Source organism: Diabrotica virgifera, chromosome 2 (genome assembly GCF_917563875.1).
Source record: "Diabrotica virgifera virgifera chromosome 2, PGI_DIABVI_V3a".
Lineage (NCBI taxonomy): Eukaryota > Metazoa > Arthropoda > Insecta > Coleoptera > Chrysomelidae > Diabrotica > Diabrotica virgifera.
The window spans coordinates 239,019,012-239,037,119 of record NC_065444.1 but is presented as its reverse complement, the minus strand read 5'-3'; the positions used below and the strand labels follow the sequence as shown (position 1 = coordinate 239,037,119).

The following is an 18,108-nucleotide window of genomic DNA, read 5'->3' as shown; positions in this document are numbered from 1 at the left end:
CAAAAATTGCAATTTTTCGATTTTTTGAAATTTCAACATAGGTTATCTCGAAAACTATGCATCCTACGAAAAAACTTATAGGAATATTTTTTGCTTAGAATGTCCCAAAAAATACAAAAAAAATGTTTTGTTTTGCGAGAAATCGTTGTTATGTAATTCCTCAAGTTCTTTGTTTATAAAAATCTTATCGACATCTGGATCAACTGTTACCCAAAAAATTCGTGTTCTACGGGTCAAAATACATAAAAAAACTTGTGTAAGTCCATCTGAATAAAGGAGGCCGTTGTACCCCCCCCCCCCTGGCGACAGGACTATAGTATAAAGTTTAATAACCATGTTGGCTACTGATTTGGAATATAAAATAGTTTCAATATCTTGTCTTTTAAAATGAAGAGGCTTATAATATTATCAAATGCACTGTCTACGTCTATGAACCAACTATCTAGAGCAGGGGTCACCAATTAGCGGACAGCAGGTCCGCATACGGACCGTAGGCGTAGGCTAGTTTTGTGCGGACCGCGATTAAATTTAGAATATAGTGTTTTGCAATTTTGAAAATGTTTGACCACGAAATTGTGTACTATTTTGGCTCAACTTATGTCTGCGAAGCAGCTTTTTCAATAATGAATTTTATTAAAAATTTCAGCTAACAGATGAATATCTCAACTTCCTATTGAGAATCAGTTGCACTAAACTCATTCCAAACTTTAGACAGGTTGTACATTTCTTTAAATAAATTCAAAATTACCTTTTTGCTCCAAAAAATGCATTTTTACGTTTTTTAGGCATTTTTAAACTAAAAAGGTCTCTTGTTATTTTTCTCAAATGTTGATAGTTTTCGAGTCAGGGCCGGATTTAAGGGGTGGCAGGCTGGGCAGCTGCCCGGGGCCCCCACATTTCGGGGGCCCCCACAAAGCCTCAAACGCAAAAAAATATCAGCAAATTATTCACATAGAATTATTTTTGGTTTATACAAACACTTGTGCCGTCCACTCTCTAAATTTAGTTGCAAAAGATGCAGCTGAGTGTTGTTCTGCTGCTACAGCATTATCTGATTTCTTAGAAGAATTATATGTATTTTCACTTCCTCTACATATAGATAAAACTTGTTAATCAAATGTTTAAAAGCTGCATCTTTAAGGAACAGCAACGCAGACGGTTGCAGAAATATTATTGTTCCTAAAAGAGTAAATACTACTAGATGGTTATCCAGAAGTGATACCGCAAAAGCACTAGTTAAAGATTATAATCAGCCTAATGTAGACTTATCCAAAATTTCAGAAGCAACAATTTAAAACTCGTAGCGATACAAATTGTTTGTAGGTATAATCGAATGTTCTTACTGTAAACAGGAATATTTGTACTATTTTGGAATGAAATCTTAGAGAAAACAAACAGTCCAAGTCGTACCTATTCTCCAAGATCCAAATATTGCCCTTAATTCAGGAGTGGCAGCACTTAAAGAATTTATACAGTCAAGACGTGACAATTTCAAAACATATGAGACGCGAGACGCGATGGTAAGCGGAAGTCAAGACTATTCGACACATAGAAAATGACTACGGAATATTCGACTGACTCCACTGGATTATGGAACATCTCAAGAAACTGAAATGACAACATCAGAGATATTTCGGACTCAAAATTGTATCGCTATTATAGATCACCTCAGTACCTCTTTAAGTCAGAGGCTTTCTGCATATAAATGCAATCATTCCAATTTTGGATTTTTACATCATTTAGATCATATATTTTGTTCATGCATATATGTACAATATTATGGCCATGTTATGCGACACCCAGAGAATTATAATATACTTCATTTAATAATACCAGGCAAGGTAGACGGAAGAAGAGGGGCAGGTCGAAGAAGAACGTCATGGCTTAAAAACCTGAGAGAATGGTTTAACAGATCCTCTACATCTCTTTTCCGAGCTGCCGTAAAAAATTACTATAGCCAATTGGATAGCCAATGCTCGATAATCAAGCACGGTAGGTACATGAAAATTTGTAGAATTTTTCAAAGAGGATATCTGATCATTAAATATAAGCAGAGAACTTTAAATGTACCGATTGCTAGAAGAAAAGAATGTGAATGATACGTTTTTACTGTAACAAATTTTAATTTTAAATTTTACTGTATTTAAAAATATAGATATTTATAAAAATAGATCAACATTTTTTTAATGGTAGGACTTAGGGCCCCCACAACAATTCTGCCCAGAGGCCTCCACTGCGTTAAATCCGGCTCTGTTTCGAGTTATAAGGGATCTAAAATCTGAAAAATGCGAAAATACGCATATGCATTTTCGAGGATTGAAAACTCATTAAGTGTAAATTATTAGTGTTCAGGTTGACAAGTGCCTAAATTAAAGCTTCTACATTCAACTTCAAGATTCTAACGAGTAATTGGGGCTTGTTTCAATATAGACCGTTGGTTTTTAATTGCTAGTCGTCGCTCGTCATACTTTACGTGTATACGTGAGTCTCTGTCGCACGTATACATTTACGTATTTATGCGAAATTATATTATTATATAGGTACGTACTTATGCGAAAATTTATTAAAATTTTACAATATATTACAGTGGAACCCCGTTAACTCGGATTAATTGGGACCGCGGCCGATCCGGGTTATCGAAAATCCGGGTTAGCCAAAGAAAATGGTAAAAATTAATAAAATATGGTATGCTTACAGATAAACTCCGTTATAATTGTCACACAGACACTGGTAAACCACGTTCGCATTCCACACAAAACCACACATACAAAGCGTCGTCAAATGTCTCATTCTTAGCTTTATTAGCTTTGCACCGATTGTCCAAACTGTCTTTTGTTATCAATTTGAAAAAAAATTCTTCGATTTTAGTTCTATTTTTCTTCCAATCCGATACTGTAGATGTACCGACACCATAATTTAATGCTTCAAGATTCACCTTTATCAATTCTACTTAATGCTTCTAGTTTCTTTTCCATTGTCACTACAACATTTTTACGTTTTGTTGCCCTTATAGACAAAAGACACGCAAACACAAAATCTGAATAAATTTACGAACGATTACAAAACCGAAGCGAACAATACGACTTTACTACACACAATACCGTCTCTGATGTTATGTTATTTAATAACAATGATAACTAAGACCATTGTTAAAAAAAGAATTTTAATAGTCTTTTCTAAACAATGCTAAGAAAGTTTCAAATAAATAAAGGATAATACAGGTGCCTGTTTTCGATAACACCACAATGAATGTGGTGTGCCATGATGAATCATTTTTACTATGGTATATGTAGTTCAATCCGGTTCCATTATCTCTCAAATATTATATTACATAGAGTTGCTACAAAACCTCGTGAACCTTGAAAATGCGTATGTATAACCGAAATAAAATGAAGCAAAAAACATACGACTATATTTTATTTGCTGCGAATTGCGCGACAGGGTCCCATCTGCACCCTGATATTTTCAGTAATGTCGGATTCAATCGTTTCGTTCGTATATTGACGTCACCAAATGAATGAATTAGGTTCACGAGATTCTGTAACAGCAATACATTTTTATTGTTGAAATGTTTGTCTGATAAAAATAAGTCCGGGTTAGCCGGAGTTCCGGGTTATCGGGGGCCGACTTATCGGGGTTCCACTGTATTAACATAGTTTTTTTAATAATTTATTTATTTATTCAGTTAATTATTGCCAATGTGCTAATTAAATATGCCAATCATATAGTACGATACGCACCATATAGTGTGGCGCGCCGCCGCGGCGGCTTAAGAGTAGAGTGGACGCGCATAATTAACAATTAAAAACAATGGTCTAAATTGAAATAAGCCCCGATTACTCACGAGAATCTTGAAATTGAATGTTTAAACTTAAATTTAGGTACTTAATGACCACAAAAATAATAATTTACACATGAGTTTTCAAGCTTCGAAAAAGCTTATTTTCGCATTTTTCAGATTTTAAATCGCTCAAAACTCGAAATCTGTCAACGTTTAAGAAAAATGACAGATCTTTTTTGTTTAAGATGTTTTGAATTTGTTAAAAAAATGTTAAAAACAATTTCTGTCAAAAAATTTCGCCCGGCATCCTTCTGATTTGTTTAAAGGGGATATTTTTTAATAAAAATCCGCAAATAAACCGAATGAGAACCACCAGACACAGGTAGCATTCAATCCGGACCCCGCAAGTGTCATGGGTTTGGGAAACGGACCCTCAGGGAACATAATTGGTGACCCCTGAGTTAGAGAACCAACTTCTTTTTTAAAAGAGAATTAATTTTGACAAGCTAATTTATTATGAGTTATCCACCATTCTAATCTAAATTTGATAATTCTTTCTAGTAAACAATTTCAGGCTATATATCTTGAATGCAAGAAGTTCAAGACCGACAGAACTGGAAGAAATTAGGGGAGGCTTATGTTCAACTTTGGAGGCAGAGGGCTGGATGATGATGATGAACAATTTTGATAAAGATACGAATGTGTCGAAATGGCAACTAAAATTATGTTTTATATGTATTATGATGTCTAAAAATAGCAATTGCAATATATTTTTTTTATCAAATAATCACATTTTATTAAATAACACGTTCAATAACCAACAACTCTGATTTAATATTTGTTTTCCTTATCCTTATCTGCCTTAGGTAACACCTGATTTTACTTTTAGATCGATACATTAGTAAAAGCAGTTATTATTAATCAGATAAGAGTCCTCCATATTATCAGTCGAACCGTTTCTGTATAATTCTTCGTCATAGGTGAAAACTCAAGTTCAAATAAACTGGGCTCGTTCTCTTGTTTTCGATACATGTATAAATTTTATCTGTTAGCCACTCCAAATACCAAATATGGATATTTTTGAGTAAGAGAAGGTCATTTAGCATTATGTTATAATAAGTTTTTGCAATATTGCCATTTTTTTTAATAATATCGGTTAATAGAAAAAAAAATCTAAATTTTTATTTAGAAAGAGCTTCAGTACAAGTTTTTTTATTTGAAACTTGCAAAATTACAATCTACTCTGTACAAAGGAGTATTAAGTAAAACTGATGAGTTATGTAATGTTTTGTAGGTGTTGCCGGCCAGTGCCGGTTCACCTTATTCACCACTGTATTCACTAACACAAGTGTCACTCACACAAGTCTTCTGGCCACTGTCTCTTGAGTCTCCGAACTGGTAATGGACGATGGGTAAGCGCGGAAATCAGCTCGTTGTTATGATTGATAGTTCTTTTTCTATGTTTGGTAGCATGCAGTCCTATTAAGTCTTTTTTTTTGTTTTTTAATGGCATGGACTTTATGTCAATCAGCCAGCCACAACATGAATTATTACGTCTTTTATGAATGGTATTTTTAAGTCCTCATGTATTGTTTGGTTTGAAATATACCAGGGTGCATTTGCAATGATTCTTAGAGTTTTTGACTGGTATGTCTGCGTCTGCAGAATTTTGGTGTTTGGTGGTTTCGTACATCCCCACAGTTCAATCCCGTAGGTCCATATAGGCTTTAGTATTATTTTATATATTGCCAGTTTGTTTTTTATGGATAATTTTGTGATCTTCTACCAAGGAGCCAATTCATTTGTCTTGTTTTTAATTGGAGTTGTTGTTTTTTAGCTTTAATGTGCGCATTCCATGTTAGTTTCTGATCAAGATGAATACCTAAATATTTAACTTCGGTCTTCATTGGAATAACTTGTTGGTTTATTGTAACGTGTGGACAATTTACATGCCTGTTCATACATGTAATGTGAGCCGATTTTTCGTGGTTTACTTTGATTTTTCATTTTTGGAGCCCGTTTTGTAATCGATCTAAATGTTCACAGGGAAAAAGTTTTCCTGTGGTTGGCTGTACACCATGTAATACAAAAAACAGTAAAATCCTGTATAAAAGGTATATTTAAAAACCCTCAAAAGGGCCACATCAAAATCACATAACTAGTTTTTGACTGGTTTACCAGTCATCATCAATGCTTACGTGCAATGTACATGCTAACCACCAAGATATTATTTAACAAAAATATGTGGGTCAAAGCCCAGTAAAAGAAGTCCGTCAAGGAAACATTGGTTTAAAATGCTACATTAAGTGTGGATTTTTAAAATATTTTGCTATTCTGCCCCAGGTAACATCTGAGCTGTGAATTTGACTTGTTTACATGTTGAAAATATGACGGCAAGTCATATCACTTGCCGTCATATTTTCAACATGTAAACAAGTCAAATTCACAGCTCAGATGTTACCTGGGGCAGAATAGCAAAATATTTTAAAAATCCACACTTAATGTAGCATTTTAAACCAATGTTTCCTTGACGGACTTCTTTTACTGGGCTTTGACCAACACATTTTTGGTAAATAATATATTGGTGGTTAGCATGTACATTGCACGTAAGCACTGATGATGACTGGTAAACCAGTCGAAAACTAGTTATGTGATTTTGATGTGGCCCTTTTGAGGGTTTTTAAATATACCTTTTATACAGGATTTTACTGTTTTTTTATATAAATGTGTTTGTAGCTTGTTTGAGGCCACTACTGGATCATGGTAAAGCGCAATTATTGCTGAATCATCGGCAGACGTAGCGATAGCTGTTTCGTTCGTAGTTATTATATCAGCAGTGTATAATAACTACAAAAATGGTCCCAAGACACTGCCTTGGGGTACTCCTGCCTTTATGAGTTGGTAGCTTCTGTTATCTTTGTCCATTTTTACATCGAAGTGTCTGTTGGAAAGGTATGATTTTAGAAATAAGTAAATCTGACTGACTCGACATGTTTCTTTTTAGTTTATATAACAGCCGTTGATGCCAAACCTTATCAAAGGCTTCCTGAACTTCACTACAAGTGACATTTTAACGATGAAAATATTAATCGAAAAGGCTAACGATATCATGTCCCGCTATACATGGCATTTATAAACTTTGAAAAGGCCTTTGATAGTGTGAAAGACTGGGCAGTAAATAATTCCCTACAAAACAGCAGATTAGACTACAGATATACCGACTTAATTATAAATATATCAGAAAAATGAAAGAATACCCATGAACGATCACATCAATCACTTTTTTTTGTATTTGCTGTCTTTTTCTATAAATAACAAACGTTTGTTATAGAAAAAGATAGCAAATACAAAATAAGTGATTGATGTGATCGTTCATGGGTATTCTTTCATTTTTCCGACTGTATATAATAAGGCAACAAGAACTATTAAACTAATGAAACAAACGGAGCCTATTAAAATAAATAGAGGAATAATACAGGGAGATACCATCTCACCCAAGCTATTCAACTAGCGCTAGAAGATGTGTTCAAACAACTGCACTGGGGTAAGTGCGGTATTAACCTAAACGGACAATATGTGAATCACTTACTATGGGCCATTCCACGAACATACGCTTGTTTTGGATTACTTCGACAACGAATATTTTACTGTGGAACATAAGAAGTACGAAAGTAAACGGCGCTAATAATTATTCCAATAAACAACAATGTAATTTGCAATTTACTTTCGTTCTTCTTATTTTGCACAGTAAAATATTGGTTGTCGAAGTAATCCCAAACAGGCGTATGTTCGTGGAATAGGGTATATGTGTTTATGATAGTGTATTAATAACAGAAAAAAGAGAAGAATTACAATGAAGGGACTAGATAGAGAATCGACAAAGATAGGACTGAAGATGAATTACAGTAAAACAAAAACCATGGCCAATCAAAAAGAAGAACTAATAATTGCAGTGGCACAGCAAGAATAGAACAAGTAAAAGAGTATATCTAGGACAAATCACTAAATTAAATAAGAAAATCGGACCGAAGAAATAAATAGAAGAATAAATTCGCCTGGGCATCATTCGGAAAACTATCTTATATTTTAAAGAACAAAAAATACCCCCAATATATAAACACAAGAGTATTCAATCAATGTATACTCCCTGTTCTCATGTATGGCTCTCAGACATGGACGTTTACACAAGAAAATATGGAAAAAATAGGAAAGACAGAAAGATCCATGAAAAGACAAAAACTAAACATTAAAAACTAACAGACACAAAAAGAAACGAATGGATCCGTAACAAAACAAAAGTAAGAGATGTCTCAACCCAAGTAGCAAAGCTTAAATGGAAGTTAGCAGGACATAGCCTAAGGCAGAAGGATGAAAGATGGACTAAGATTTATATTGGAGACCGTGGAACTACAAACGAAAAAGGGGAAGGCCACAAATGCGATGGTCAGTTGACTTGAAGAAACACGCCAGGTCAAAATGAATGCAAAATGCCCGAGGTAGAGAGGCAAGGTAAATAGATAAAAAAAATTAACACCTAACTGATTGTATCTTCTTGCATATTCTTTTTCTTTAACAGCCTGCATATTTTTACATTTTTGGATTCTCCTCGATGTTGACTTTATTGAAATATAAGATTTTGAAATGTTATATGAGGTAGTTTTCTTAAATGGAACATCCTGCTTTTTAGTATTGTAATGAAATGTTATTTTATGGTACTTTTTTTATTTCTTAAGCATTCCCTATACCTAACTGCTTTAATTTGTGAATTATTCGTGACTCTTATAGGCACACATTAATTGCAACAAAAATTAAGTGAAATTTTGTTAGGTTGGCCGTGAAAATATTCAATCGAAAATAATTTTTCGAAAAAAAAAATACATATTAATCTAGACTGATCCTTAATTTATTAATATTGGATGAGCTATAAAAATACCTACGTGGTTAAATTTCTTGCTGTGTAAAATATTAATAAAAACACAATATTCTATTTTTGGCTATGACTTTCGACACTAAACTTGGTTAAAAATTTAACAATATACTATTTTTATAGTTCCAGTTGCATTGTTACTAATAATATTTTTATAGTTCCAGTTGCTTTGTTACTATTACTAATATGAATTTTTCTCATGAGCAACTGATTAGTATTGTTCTTGTGCAAAAAGGAGTATAACAAAAATATGCCACTAACGATAAGAATTTATCATCAGCAATTTCCTGATAGACGATGACCCAGAAAAGAAACTTTTCAAAGTTTCCTAGAACTGTTTCAACGGACTAGACCAGCGGTTCTCAACCACCGTGTCGCGACACACTGGTGTGCCGGAAGAACCTATCAGGTGTGTCGCGAGATTTACGAATACGATATTTTTATTTATATTTTTTTACTTGTTATAATATACCAATCATGCATTCAACCATTTTTTTAACTATTGTTTTCACCCATTTTGAAAAAATGTGAAATCTTTGTATTATCCACGTCCGTCTGTCCGTCTGTCCGTAACCACAACTCCTCCGGCAATATAGCAGCTAGAATGACAAATGAGGTGTCAAATGAAAGCTGATAATCCAAGGATGGTACTAAAGGTGAGATATTTGACCTTGGCGGTCTGTCCGTCGGTCTGTAGGACCGCGAATATAACTCCTCCATCATTATACCAGGTAGAATGACAAATGAGGTGTCAAATGAAAGCTTATAATCCAAGGATGGTACTAAAGGTGAGATATTTGACCTAGGCGGTCTGTGCGTCGGTCCGTACGACCGCGAATATAACTTCTCCGTCATTATACCAGGTAGAATGACAAATGAGGTGTCAAATGAAAGCTGATAATCCTAGGATTGTACTAAAGGTGAGATATTTGACCTAGGCGGTCTGTGCGTCGGTCCCTCCGACCGCGAATATAACTCCTCCGTCATTATACCAGGTAGAATGGCAAATGAGGTGTCAAATGAAAGCTGATAATCCAAGGATGGTACTAAAGGTGAGATATTTAACAGGCGGTCTGTACGTCGGTCCCTCCGACCGCGAATATAACTCCTCCATCGTTATACCAGCTTGAATGATAAATGAGGTGTCAAATGAAAGCTTATAATCCAAGGATGGTACTAAAGGTGAGATATTTGACCTAGGCTGTCTTTCCGTCGGTCCGTACGACCGCGAATATAACTTCTCCGTCATTATACCAGGTAGAATGACAAATGAGGTGTCAAATAAAAGCTGATAATCCAAGGATGGTACTAAGGTGAGATATTTGACCTGGTCAATCTTTCCGTCGGTTCGTAGGACCGCCAATGTAACTCCTCTGCCATTATACCGGGTAGAATCACAAATGAGGTGACAAATGTCAAAGTTTAGTAAGAATGACTCAACATTAGTAAATTCGTATATCAATTCACGCAAAGTTACACGTAAAATTCAAATATCGTCTTCCAGTTCTACTTTCGATTACTTTGGGTGAAAACCTAGGACTTACGAAGTCCAATTACTTGTTAGGTATATACCACGTTATACCATCAGTAAAGTGCCAATCCGTAATTGTTTCCTCTCTAACTGTTTTTGATATATGTACATATATCTTTTTAATATATTCATCTGTACTTACCTACCACTAGCAAACATTTGTACATATAAGGGTGTCGCGAATCTGTAAGGAGTACGTTAGTGCGTCGCTGAGTAAAAAGGTTGAGAACCGCTGGACTAGACACGTAGATTACGAGAACCGTCATACTAATAAGCGATTTCTCAGTGACACTAAGAGTTATATTTAACACGTTCGATGCGAATGTCGCTCATCGGCAACATTCGGTTTTACTCTCCAGTGCTGATGTCGTCGACGGGCGGAATGTGCTCACTTACATTAAATGACAAAAATTATTTCAGGTTCTGAGAGAAGTACGTACAAAAATATACGAAGCGAACCTGTTAATTCATTTTCTTTATTTACAATAGGTTTTATTCGATCAGATTTCTCGTAATCTAAGTGCCCAGTCCGTTGAAACTGTTCTCGTAAAAATTCTTCTGTAGTAAACATTTCAATTTTCTTTTAATATTTATTTAGATTATTTCGCTTATTTCGATGCCTTCTCTTACTTAGACTTTTAAATGAGACGCTCAGAGCAACAGTGGCCTAAGCCACAAATTGAGCCTTTTTAAATTAATATGTCAATAAAAGCAGCAACATTAAATCTTCGGATTAACAAGGGTCTACAAGTCTACACAACCTACCTCATTATTGGGGTAAATGGCGCTACATGATTTGTAGCGCCATCCCATAAGCATAATGCAATTATGAATGCAAAGATTGCATTTTTCTCAAAACTGGGGTTAAGCCACTGTTGCTCTGAGCGCCTCAAATGACCACCAGATCCAGGCATTTTTCGGATTTTCAAAGCAATAATTTTCAATAAATTTCAATAACATGTGCTCGCAACTGTCGAGTTGCAGGTGTACAAATGAGGCGTCGCGCTCGGTTTTATACAAAAATTTTAGAACAGTATTTCTATGATACTAAGGAATGTATTCATTCATTTCAAACAAGAAAGTACAGAAATTAGAGAAAAAACTTACCCTGTCTTAATACAATATTTCACTTTAATGTCCTCTGTAACTTTCGCCAGATATTTAAGAGCTTCTGGCCTGTTATCGTACTCTAGACACACATCGACAAACGGCGCGTAACCAATTGGAGACTTCTTAATTTTAGAGAACTTTTCCAGTTCCGTCCAGTTCTTTTGTTTGGCTAAACTATTTATTTTGACCCACCAATATCTACAATAACACGGTGCATTAATTTTTCAATTATAGTTTATTTGTTTGCAACTGGTAGCTCATTACAGATGCAAATCTTAACTAATCTGCAAACAGAAGAAGTGGTCAAACTGAAATCACTCATAAAAAAGAATGTGTCTGTGTACTTTGTACGCACGTTAGAAGTTATAATTCTATTAAAATTAAAATTTAACATTTGTGTAGAAAATCTGACGTTTTTAAATTTTCTACGATTCCTCAAGAGAAAAACAATTGCTCAAAATTCATAAAAAATGACGTATTAACGTTATTTTTAATTTTTGGTATTATTTTTAGTATTAAAATTAGTTTAACATTGAAATAAATATACAATTAAAATGTTTAAAATATATTTGTTTCATTGAAACCAAAATAATAGAAGTATAACTTCTTACGTGTGTACAAAGTACACACACTTTTAATAAGTCCAAAATATATAATAAAACCTATTTAAAAAGTCAGTACAGCTATAAACTCACTTTTGTCTCTGTTCTCACAACTTTAAACCACAACTTAACAACCATTATTATAAATAAAAATGACAACAACACATTATTTAACCACAGCCGCCATATTGAATAATTTTTGACGTCATTGGAATGCCCAATCAGAGCGAACGTATAACGTATCTGCGCGTAGCACTAACAATTTTTGATGAATTCGCGCATATTTACATTTAATCCCAATCGCACCTAAGGAAGTGTGACTTCAATAATATACTCTCCTGTTGAAATTTAGTTTTAGATATTGTTTTTCAAAGAGTCCACCTTGTTCACATAGAAGTAACAATACAAACCCATGGCTTATATACCTAATAGGTATGAAAATAATGGGTCAGTTTTGGAGAATCAAAAAGGGACAGATTTGTACGTTAAATAAAATTAGTGTTAAAGCGGATACATCGTATTGATAGCTAAAGGGGCCCTTGCGTTATTGCTCGACAATTTTGTTCGATGAACGAATATGTTCGAAGAAAAATGACGCAAAACGGAAGTGTGCGGTTTGAAAATTGAAAAAAAAAAAGACTAAAAATGATGGAATAATCAGGTTCAGCTTATTATGTCTGTCGAACTTGTTCGATACGCACTTCAATTCCAGCAAATCTGAAGTGTGTGGGTATAACAATTTTAAAAACCGACAGTTTATCCGTAAGTGGCGAATTCATTTATTTTTTAAAGTATTTATTTTAAATTAAAAGTCTATATTTCTCGGCAAATTGTTTCAATATGACGGATCTTCGCCAGATGAACAGAACGTTTTTATTAGAATTTATAGAACTGTATCGTAGTTTTCCGTGTGTATGCAAGATTAAAAGTCGTGAGTACAGTGATCGACTTAATAAATACAAAGCTTGTGGAAGTCTATTGTCAAAGTTAAAAGAAGTAGATGCTGATGTAACAAAAGGAGCAATAAATAAAAAGATTTATTCACTAAGAGCATTCTACAGAAGGAAGTGAAAAAAAGTTAATCAAAACATAGCGGCACTTGAAGTAAATGACGTATATGTACCAAATGTGTGGTATTATGATGATCTGTCATTTTTAAAGAACAACGAAACCACAAGTAGTGTATCAAATATAGAGAATGTCGATGATTCTTATTATAGCAATGACAATAATATCCAGGAAGACGACGATGTTTGATTTTATGGCAAACGCCGCCGTTACTGCACACAAATAAATGTGTTTTATATTCGAACTATTAGAAGAAGAATTATCCCCTAATGAGACAATGTATTCTGTGAACGTAATAGATAGTATAAATATGCCTTATAAATCCAAAAATTGTACTACTATTAAAGTATGTATTTAAATTGCACCATGAAAAAACAAAGACCGGAAAGATATCTGCTTAAGATACAAATTTTACAAAATTCGTGCTTTCTATTTTTGTATTATTATATTATTGTGAAGAGTTTTTAATGTCCTGGGGTCTTTTTTTTTTAAGTATATGTAACTAAACAAATTAATGCATAACTCGTATTTTTCAAAAAAAAAACCTTCAACTACATCCGTACGGCAATGGTTTATGCCTTAACGGTAACCGCTAACCCTTTCAGCTCCGGTGACGCGTACGCGCGTTCATATATGACTATAGACTAGTGCCGTTGGACGCGTAAGCTCGCTTTGTGTGTATTATATTTATAGGTCTGGATCCCGCGTATGAAAAAAAAAAGTTGATTAATAGCAAGCTGAAAATTTGTTAATAGCTTAAGGGTGTCTAGTCGGATAAACTTTGATATATGGTAACACTGGAACAGGGGTAGTTTTAATTGTGGAACAGGTTAAATATTTGGAACGGTCATACCACGAAAACGGCACATATATTTTGTCCGACAGAACAGACTTAAACTCTCCGAACAGAGATTAAACTCTCATGCAAAAATCAGAATGCTATTTATCACCTGTCATAATTCCTGTCATTTCACATATTCTACATGTTCCACTCATTAAAAAGCCCATTTGGTGAAAAATGGCAGTCTGATTTTTGCATGACTGTTTAATCTCTGTGCGGAGAGTTTAAGTCTGTTCTGTCGGACAAAATACATGTGCCGTTTTCGTGGTCTGACCGTTCCAAAATTTTAACCTGTTCCACAATTAAAACTTTCCCTGTTCCAGTGTTCCCATATATCAAAGTTTGTCCGACTAGACAACCTTAAGATATTAACAAATGTTCAGCTTGCTATTAATCAACTTTTTTTTCATACGCGGGATTTAGACCTATTAAACGAAAGTATTTCTGCAGACACAGGAGCTGAGGTTAGAAATATTAAAGCGGAGCTGAAAGGGTTAAACTATATTTCAAGATTTGCATTTATAATGAGCTACCAGTTTTAAACAAATAGATTTTACCAATAAAATATCAGTCATCAACAGTAGGTCTCACTTACCTTTTCTCCGGAATTTTAAAATCATTTTTAAATTTTTCAACCAATTTAGTCTCTTTCATCTCCAGCAACAACTTACAAGTGTCGTGTACTGATTTACCGATAAATTTAGTCTTAGCGCCTGGTATTTTATCTTCAACTTCCCTCTGAAATCTGATCAATTTCACAGATTCATCACACATAGCTACGTAGAGATCTTTTCTTCCCTTTTTGTAAGCTTCTTGGGCAGATGTCAGCAGAGCGTCTTTCATATGGTTTTTCTGAAATCATATAGTTCAATTAGACGAATGAGAAATGTAATATAAATTCAAGGTAACTTCGCGAATTAATTTATGATTTTTATTTTGTTCTTGAATTACAAACCAGTTATCAGTCAAGTAATGCCATACGCGGCAGAAATATGACGTAGCACAAAGAGGACAAAAAGAATGCTAGAAATAACAGAGATGAAAATCCTGAGAAAAAATGATTGTCAGACATCATAAAGACACTTTTTGATATTAGAAAATAAGTCCGTATATAAATAGAAGAAATTATACCAATAAATAAAAGTTGTAAATAAATAGTGCACATAAAACGTACCGTTCTTTTTAATTTTCCGTTCCAATGGTGTCAGAAGTGCGATTAAATAATTTATAAAGATTCTTCAAAAGAAAGATCGATGATGAAGCATTTTGGAACAAGAAACAGCTAGAAAACTTCACAGTGTTCATCCTAACCTTGAGGACACAAAAAGGCCAGATTTGGCGTGACCACCAAAGTACCTCAAGGCTTGGCCTAAGACCTCAATAGGAAGCAACGGAATCTCTGTTGCTTTTGTACATAGTGGCCAAGAAATCCTCTATTGAAAAGTAAGCAATTGGAACATATGGCGCTAATTTGAGACAAAGTTTGTGTAAATATAACCCAAGAATGGATAAGAAGATCGCGAGAAGTATGATTGAAATTAGGTTTCGAAAGACTGGCGTACAATTACTGTGTTGCTTTAATCCGACAAAATCAACCTAGAAATCGGTAAATGGTAGATATCTTATGGGAATATATAAGCGCTTTTTATTATTAAAGATTCGGTCAACAAATAAATTCAAAGAAGCAAATGTACACATTAAAGTTATCAATAAATAGTGTATTATATGAATCGTTGTTAAAACAATAAGGGTTGCACGTAATTTTTCCCGTTTTCATATTCTAAATTTGATAAAATATACAGGGTGTTAGTAAATAAGTATGAAATACTTTCAGGGGTAATTCTACATGACAAGATAATGACAGTTTGCCCTATAAACGTATGTACGCAAATGCTTCGTTTCCGAGATACGCGGTGTTGAAATTTTTATTTCAAACTGCCTTTTTGTTTATTGCTCTAAGACCGGTTGAGCTATGAAAATTAAATTTGGTGGGTTTTAAAAGTTAGTTGTTGCGCATTTTTTGACATACAAATAACAATTTTGTATTCATCATTGGCGCGCCTACGGGTAATGCTCAAAATTTTTTTAAAGAAAAAAATACTACGCCACTGAGATATTTCAAATTAAAAATTATTTTTGTATTCCACGTTTAATTTATGATAAAGAACCGTTCTTGTCTTTTTTTCATTATATTATTATCAAGAACTCTCCAATATAATAATACCCAACTAGAACAATAACAAAAACCATTACTAAAAAGATTTTAACTAGGTGCAAAGCTACAACAAATGTTCAAAATTACCTCCTTTAAATGTGCCAGAATAATTTTATATTCACCATTGGCGCGAGTGCAGGTAATGATCTGAATTTATTTAAAGAAAAACATAGTACGCCACTGAGATATGTCAAATTAAAAATAATTTTTGAACTCCTCGTTCAATTTACGACAAAAATCTTTCTTGCCTTTTTTTCATATGAGGCGCCGTTTTTATACAAAAAAATAAAACATCTTAACGCTTACAAATAATTATTATTTGAGGTAGTTTCCAAATGCATAGAAACTTAATTCAAATATAAAAATGTATACCATTTTTATTCATTCAGTTGCGGTGCGAAACCAAAACTGTCTTAATTTTCACTCAGATCAGAGAGTGCAGCCAGCACTCTTATCGACGATTTCACCTCTTTTTAGAGGTTCATCAGAGACTGCATAGGCTGCTTTTCTCTGGCCCAGGTAAAAATCTTCGACATATCCATCTCCCACCGCAACTGACGAGATGGTAGTAGGTGCCTAGCGGCATCTGCTAAATAAAAGACGAAGTTTTTCAACCTAATAAAAATATTTGTAAATTAAATATTTTTAAAAGATTTTTAATTGAAAAACTTTATTGGCCCATTTCCTGGTGACAACCTCCAAGGCTTCTACAATATGCAAGCACATGGATGCTGCAGTGAAGACTAAGGGGAAGGAATTCTACACTATGCAATTCACAACCCCCGTCTGCAGCGTGGTAAAGTTCCAGCAAAAAATGGACCTAGTTACTCTATAGGAGTAATACTAATAAAAATAAAAATGTATACCATTTTTATTCATTCAGTTGCGGTGCGAAACCAAAACTGTCTTAATTTTCACTCAGATCAGAGAGTGCAGCCAGCACTCTTATCGACGATTTCACCTCTTTTTAGAGGTTCATCAGAGACTGCATAGGCTGCTTTTCTCTGGCCCAGGTAAAAATCTTCGACATATCCATCTCCCACCGCAACTGACGAGATGGTAGTAGGTGCCTAGCGGCATCTGCTAAATAAAAGACTAAGTTTTTCAACCTAATAAAAATATTTGTAAATTAAATATTTTTAAAAGATTTTTAATTGAAAAACTTTATTGGCCCATTTCCTGGTGACAACCTCCAAGGCTTCTACAATATGCAAGCACATGGATGCTGCAGTGAAGACTAAGGGGAAGGAATTCTACACTATGCAATTCACAACCCCCGTCTGCAGCGTGGTAAAGTTCCAGCACCTACTACCATCTCGTCAGTTGTGGTGGGAGATGGATATGTCGAAGATTTTTACCTGGGCCAGAGAAAAGCAGCCTATGCAGTCTCTGATGAACCTCTAAAAAGAGGTGAAATCGTCGATAAGAGTGCTGGCTGCACTCTCTGATCTGAGTGAAAATTAAGACAGTTTTGGTTTCGCACCGCAACTGAATGAATAAAAATGGTATACATTTTTATTTTTATTAGTATTACTCCTATAGAGTAACTAGGTCCATTTTTTGCTGGAACTTTACCACGCTGCAGACGGGGGTTGTGAATTGCATAGTGTAGAATTCCTTCCCCTTAGTCTTCACTGCAGCATCCATGTGCTTGCATATTGTAGAAGCCTTGGAGGTTGTCACCAGGAAATGGGCCAATAAAGTTTTTCAATTAAAAATCTTTTAAAAATATTTAATTTACAAATATTTTTATTAGGTTGAAAAACTTAGTCTTTTATTTAGCAGATGCCGCTAGGCACCTACTACCATCTCGTCAGTTGCGGTGGGAGATGGATATGTCGAAGATTTTTACCTGGGCCAGAGAAAAGCAGCCTATGCAGTCTCTGATGAACCTCTAAAAAGAGGTGAAATCGTCGATAAGAGTGCTGGCTGCACTCTCTGATCTGAGTGAAAATTAAGACAGTTTTGGTTTCGCACCGCAACTGAATGAATAAAAATGGTATACATTTTTATTTTTATTAGTATTACTCCTA

At 34.4% G+C, this 18,108-nt stretch overlaps 1 protein-coding gene across 1 annotated transcript in view; it reads right to left on the bottom strand.

Annotated features, from left to right (window-relative positions):
- The window catches only part of LOC114328531 (vacuolar protein sorting-associated protein 16 homolog), a 77,675-nt gene that overhangs the window by 6,834 nt on the left and 52,733 nt on the right, over positions 1-18,108 (bottom strand). The window contains exons 13-14 of the mRNA XM_050644394.1: positions 14,456-14,712; positions 11,347-11,547 (exon numbers count right to left, since the gene is read on the bottom strand). Of these exons, the coding sequence (XP_050500351.1) occupies positions 11,347-11,547; positions 14,456-14,712 (458 nt within the window). The remainder of the gene's footprint in view (positions 1-11,346; positions 11,548-14,455; positions 14,713-18,108) is intronic.